This window comes from Coffea arabica, chromosome 2c, assembly GCF_036785885.1.
Source record: "Coffea arabica cultivar ET-39 chromosome 2c, Coffea Arabica ET-39 HiFi, whole genome shotgun sequence".
NCBI classification, from domain to species: domain Eukaryota; kingdom Viridiplantae; phylum Streptophyta; class Magnoliopsida; order Gentianales; family Rubiaceae; genus Coffea; species Coffea arabica.
This window is the reverse complement of record NC_092312.1, coordinates 69,267,683-69,274,747: the sequence shown is the minus strand read 5'-3', so window position 1 is coordinate 69,274,747 and position 7,065 is coordinate 69,267,683. Positions and strand designations below refer to the sequence as shown.

Sequence of the window (7,065 nt, the reverse complement as noted above, 5' to 3'; positions counted from 1 at the left end):
GGTGCCCTATAGTAAATGTTAAATCCCATAAATTGCTTTCAACTCAATCTGAATAATGACAGAGCAAACAAAAAGCCACCTTGAAACATCTTTCACATAACATCCAATGCAAGGAATTTGCTACCATTGTTCCAACTTAGTACATAGGCCTACTTGGTTACCCACAACCTATTTGCTAAATCAAGAAAGGGTTTAAAGGGAACAACTAGTTTATTGTGATTCAAGTCCATGGAGGCATCAATGTAATGTATAATAGGTCATTTCCACACTGTTAAACTAAGAGATGTTTTCACTTTATGACATGAAAATATTTAGCTCCTAACAAGGGAATGTGGGGCGAAATAGATACAGGGGGAATTGTTGTGTGACACCTACAAGTACAGTAAAGAAGTGACAAATAGCCTATACAACTGAACCAAAGGAGAACTGGAAAATATACACCCCTTTCACACGCAGTCCAAGAACTCTTTGCTTTCATCATCTTCTTCAGAACTTTCATCTGTCTCAGCTAGGCTATCAAAGAAAGCATCAAGGTACCAAGGACACTTTTCATTCCAATCACCCTTCTTGGCACGAGCTCGCCACCTCTGGTCTGCTATCATATCTGAGGATAACCCCCATGCTTGCATCTCTTCATCACTATGATTGACCGCCAAGCTATATTCTCCACCAATGCCTAATTGCATAACTCGAAACTCGCAGTTGCCAAGATTGTTTAGATACTCAAATTGTTCGACAGTCCACTTGAACCACTTCATGAGAAAGACGCGAATAGCTAGTCCATGAGATACAATTACGAGATTTAGGTCATCAGCTGCGTTTTGTTGAAGTCTGTTCATGTCTATATCCCTCCATAAAGATTCAAGGAAACCTGTAAGTTAATCAGCCACTTATTAGTAAAAATATGCACTCAATATTTGTTAGCAACTAGTATTAACACACAACTTTTCACAAAGACTTCATCTTTATCTAGATTCAGTAAATATCCAAATTTGAAAACTACAATTTTGTGTTAGGCAAGTAAATTATGCCCTCTAAGCGGTCACCAAGTAAAACAATACATCCAGCTCTTCATCCATCAGCTTACGATGAAGAGCTCACGCCAGGAAAGGTGATTATGTAAGCTTGCCACCAAGTTGGGTTTATGAAATAATTACTGTAGCATTTTTTATGATGTGATAAATGTGAGATAAAAAGATAGTTGAGAAGGTAAAAAGATGATTAGAAAATGTGTTTGTGATTCAAGCAAATGTTCTTTTCCAAATAATGCCCAACCCAAACACAGATGTCCTTAGGCTGCCTGAAGCAATTCTACACATAATGGTTGCAAATCATAGTGAGAAAAGAAATGCAAAGATCTCTAGATAATACAAGTTATGTGTAGGAGTAACAAGAATGCAATGTTGGCTCAAATGTAATAAATAACTCTCGAGATACAATCTCAACTCATAGTCCCTTTCAGCCTTTACTCATTTAATCTACAGGGAAAATCAGATTTTGGTTGCATTGGTTTTATGTCCACAGAAGAAGCAAATGCAATCCTACAAATTACATGAGAACACAACAGTTCAAGCTTGCCACAGAAGTAGGAGATACTTGAACATATGAAATTTAAAAAAAAAAAAAAAAAAAAAAATTACCCAAGTTTAACCGCCAAAACTGCCAAAGAGAAAGGCTAATATGAACTTCTGATCATTCCTAAGAAAATGTCACAAAGAAAACACCCAAATAAAATAGATAGCTTTTCTTTTAATTTGAGTTATAAAGAATAATCATGTAATGAGGAATAAACTCAAAAAAATGTGAGTATGAATGGACAACCATCCAATGCAGAGAACTGATATAAAGATATGATAGGTTTGACTTAATAAAAGAATTAGGATAAGCTGGAATTTGAGAAGCAACAAGTTTGTATCCAAAATGAAGCAACAAGTTTTTTTTTTGAGATGTATCTCTGACTGTCTAATATGTATTGCAAACCACAATGGACAAATCGACAATCTTATCTCTTTTGATCCAGTCACTTTTGTTATTTTTAGAACCAAATGAATGTAATTATATCCATAAATAATTGAGGCACACATCTGAATAAGAAATAACAGAACAGAAAGGACCAGGAGAGCCAATTGGATATATAACGTTATAAATCACACATCTCCACTGACCAACAGCCATACATAAGAGTTGACACAGAGATGTATCTCTGACTGTCTAATATGTATTGCAAACCACAATGGACAAATCGACAATCTTATCTCTTTTGATCCAGTCACTTTTGTTATTTTTAGAACCAAATGAATGTAATTATATCCATAAATAATTGAGGCACACATCTGAATAAGAAATAACAGAACAGAAAGGACCAGGAGAGCCAATTGGATATATAACGTTATAAATCACACATCTCCACTGACCAACAGCCATACATAAGAGTTGACACAGAGAATATACTCATAAAAGCTAAACAAGAATCAGTTTAGCAGGTGAAGCTTAAGGATGATCAAGAAAAGAGAGACAATTACCAGTTAAGGTGTCAGCAAAGATACTTTTGCAATCTAGACAGGTTAGTAGAAATTATCCTCACATAAAAAAAAAAAGTGCAGAATTGAATGTAAGCTTGTGTTCTAAAGAAAATGCATCTGGGTTGGAAAAGGCTGCAGATACAAAGAGCTTTTCACATACAGGACTTAGAACAAAACTCCAAAATGTGACAGTAGTGGCTGCAAGTACTGATCATGCATTCATATGCTACGCTTTGATACTTGTTTCGTATTACAGCTATTGATCAGCATCTAACTTGTCATCACAATTGTTTTTTTGCCCACCATTTGGTGAATTCTCCAATTTCCTGAGTTCATCAGCTATGCTAAGATTCACGAGGAAGTGCTTTATTGCCCATTCTTTTAAATTAAGTTTCCAATTATGTCAATCAGAGCGCTTACATCTAGTCAATAAACAGCTAATTTAATAAAGTGATGCTGAGATCCTCAAAAAGGGCTGAGAAACAGAAGGAAGTCTAAACAATTAGCATCTATAACCTAGAGGACTTAATTGATGGGCTACTATTAGTTCAAATTTACAACATTTCTAGTTGGGGGTTTAAAACATTTCTAGTTGGAGGTTTCACTTTGCAAAGTGTGACACTGATTCATCGCTCAACCACAGTTCAGGCAACAATCATCCAAGCCTTGTCTTTTTAGGTACCTTAATAAGTGTTTATGAAATGATCAACTGAATTCAACCAAATGAATCTAAACAACGCCTATTATCTCCTACATTGACTTGATCCAGACCACTACATATACGTCTGAGAGTGCATTCCAGTTACTTAATTTGCACCACCAAATATATGTCTGGGAATGCATTCCATTGTCTAATTTCCTAAACCTTTTGGTCAAGAAATTATATCCAATTCCTCAATAACCTAAATTTGAAACTTTGACACTTCTAGTAGCCAGTTTAAAAGTGAATGCTCGGTTGCTGCTGAAAATTCTAGTGTCTTTTTCAAACGCTATTCCAGTGTCCCAATGTTATATTGCTACAATTCTAAATCATACTCAACCAAATAAAATATTATTGATTTTCCCAACCAGCACACGCTCGCATGCATTGTCATCCCACACATTATTTTATTTTATGTGTACAACTTAATGATTCAAGTTCTTTTTTTAACCCAAACACCTACTCTAGCTAACCTGGTCAGACAACCGATAATCTTAGTACTATGTCCTATATCCTGTAAATAGTAGAATCCAAACAAAGAAAAAGGCCAAAAAAGTTGATATCTCAGCAAACATCTAAAACAACAGCAATCCAAATAATTCAAGAAATTCTAAAAATCAATAGTTTAAACACTTCCAAATAAAAATAAAAACAACCCGTTACAAAAAATAAAAAACAAAGACTTTTTTTTTTTTTTTGGGTTTAAATTCCACTTACTGGAAACCCTGTCATAGACATCGGCCGCCGATTCGCCTTCAGGAAACCGATAAAAGAACCTTCCAAACTTCTCTCTGGTCTGTTTAATAATCTTCATCCTCTCCGCCACCTGAAAATTCCCAAAATCTTGTTCCCTAATCCTGCACTCTTCCCGGACACCGATCAGTCGACGCCTGGAAAATGCCCGGCCGATCTCCCGGAGCGTGGAGCGCGTGCGCTCATAAGGAGAGACATAGAAGTAAATTCTCCAATTCTGAGAAGAACCCTGATCGGAAACCACCTGTCTGATGCCTAATCCGGCTTGCCGAGCTTGGGAAATGCCAGTAGAAGTTAATGGGATTTTGTAATCCGGGGTGACAACGTATGCCGAGTCATCTTTGTTCCCTTGGCTTTCGCCATGCCGGACCAAGATTATTCTCTTGGGTAGATTTCTATGGTGAGAATGAGAATGAGATTGCTGCTGCTGATGCTGATGGACATGGTTACCAGTAGAATTCCTGTTTATCATTTTGGGCAGTAAAAAAAATGAACCAAAAAAAATGAAAAAGATAGAAAAGATCTAGGTGGCAGAAGAACTAATACCACATGGGGTTTATATAACAAGTATGGAGGTGAGGGGGATTTGGTGGGATTTGAAAGGGATTTTTGTGGGTTTTTTTTTTATGTGGCTTTTTTATTTGGTTATTTTGGGAGTGTTTGATGGGGGCAAACTGGACCAAGGGAGGAGTTTTGATTTGTGAAAGGAATCAAAATGGTCAGTGGGAAGACAGGATGAAACTTGAAGAAGTGTAATTACAGCAGGATTTAAAGGGGGTTTTCAGTTTGACCAAGAATTTACTTTCAATGGCGGAGATGGCGATCCATGACTGGCTCTGACTGACTCCATGAAAGGGGACGGGAGGCTGTTAACTTAATGCTACAATAACTTTTTGGGGGTTTCATGGATATTATTGTTAAAGTTGATGTACAAATTGAAGCTGTACGAAACTTTTTTGGCCAATCAAGACCGTTAATAGTTCAAAACCGTTGCTATTGTGACGGTTGTGCCCCAACTTCATCTGCTTTTTTTTTTTTTTTTTTTTTTTTAAAAGCAAATTGCGGAAACCATCTTGCACAATTTGATTGACAAATTATTGTTGTAATAATGATAGGTTATACATGTATTAGAAATTACAGATCTATAATTTAACACATATAATAGATTTGAAAAATCATCAGCATATATGAAAAATACAGGAAATTTCACAATTGTCTTCTAATAGATAAATCATTATAACTCCCTTCTGTGCATGTGCATGTAGAAATCACCGAAATTGCTAATCAACGGTTTTAAACTCCAATAATAATGTTGAGACCTGTCGAAATAGATTCAAAATCTAAAAAAATATTTCAGATCTTACAACCAAATTTGAAATAAATTTAGATCTTACAATAAAATAAGGAAAAATACAAAATTTCCATAGGAATCCTTAGAAGAATAGTAAAAAGTTCGTACTAGCAATTCTTATGAGAAACAGAAAACTCGTACTGAAAAATGAAGAGAAATTCTATTAGAAAAACAAAATAAATGAAATTCAAGAGAGGGAGATCCATGGTAATTCTGTCCCTAAGGGAAGGTTTTTGAAATGAAGTGAAGAAATAAAGAGAAGTTGGAAAAGAGGAGGAACGTGTATATATATTGTTCGAAAGCAATTCAATATTTGATTTGGGCTTAGATGTGTCCAAACATAGATTTCTTTTTTTTTTTTTTTTTTTTGTAAGATTCAAACATAATTCTTTGGTGTAATTGGGATTGACAAGGTGTTAGGGTATTTGCTTTTTGGAATTTTTCTTGAAAATGGATGATATTTTTTTATAAAGTAATTTATCTAGAATTTTAAAGCTTATCATGGAGATATATATGTACAGAATTTAATTTACACAAAAGCGCAAACACTTATCAACGACAATCGATCTGAACTGTTTATATTAATAATAAACAAATTAAAAGATAAAATCCAAACAACACTACGCCATTTTGATATAATAAGAGTTAAGCCTACATGAACAGTAATTGAATATAATAATATTTATTTATATCACAAATTATACTACTACTATTTGTCATGAATTGCATCTTGTTCAAATGATGTTAAATTGTTCAAGAACATTTGTGGTAACAATTGCAACTTGGGGTGCTTGTGCAGTGCATATCTAACGTTTAAATCTTCGAACTTTGACCCAAAGAATCGGAAATCAATAAAGGTTGAAATAACTTGTTCAAATTTTCTAGAAAAGAAAAATTTTGTATGTTGTGCACGGAATTGTCCCACTCGGTCAAAATCAAAGTGGGCAATAAACTCAGTAGAAGAAAACCACTCTAAGAATACATAAAAACATAACTGATTCTGCCCAATACAGCGTGACTAAAAAGGAAGGGAGCCTGCCTGGCCATGTCTCTCCTCCAAACAAAAGGCATAACGTTTTCATTCCATGATTATATACTTGTATTTTTTTTCGAAATATTAATGGTTTAAAAATTAATTTTTAAATATAATATTATAATAATACACAAATAAAAATATTTTATCCATATAATATATCAAAAATGATTCACATATATATAAAAGAATTAAAAAAAATTTAAATTCTACAACATTTTCCACCCTCACCCATCACCGCTAACATTACTAGAGTGGTAGTGTTAATTTTTAAAAGTATTTTAATTTTTTTTAACTTTAAAAGGTACACGAATATATATATATGTATATTTTTAAAAAATTCCTCTAAAAATACAATAAAAAATATTTATAGTAAAAATTTTTCATACACGCAACTATAATAAAATATTTCAAAAATATCTTTAAAAACAGTTAATTCAAACAGAACCTCGAATCAAAAAACTATTAAGATTTGGTTTAGTGATTAAAATTGAGATTCCACTGTATTTCTATTGAGTTGTAATTTTGACTATTTGTGAGTTAGTTTGAATTGTAAATAGCTTGTGAACTCCCACAATTTTGGGTTTCTTGTAATTTTATTTTAAAAAAATATTTCAAATAACAAAATCATTTTGGAGGGATTTTATCAACCTAACATCTAATATATTTTTTTTTTTAGGATTTGACGAAATCAGATGGGGTCCAC

General features: G+C 33.7%; 1 protein-coding gene across 1 annotated transcript; it reads right to left on the bottom strand.

Moving 5' to 3' along the window:
- Positions 1-229: 229 nt before the first annotated feature.
- LOC140035404 (phosphoglycerate mutase-like protein AT74H) lies at positions 230-4,687 on the bottom strand. Its single transcript, XM_072076235.1, has 2 exons — positions 3,940-4,687; positions 230-871 (listed from the first exon to the last, which is right to left on the bottom strand). Exons 1-2 carry the CDS (start codon positions 4,445-4,447, stop codon positions 447-449), a joined length of 933 nt encoding a protein of 310 aa, XP_071932336.1. The 5' UTR covers positions 4,448-4,687; the 3' UTR covers positions 230-446.
- Positions 4,688-7,065: the final 2,378 nt, after the last annotated feature.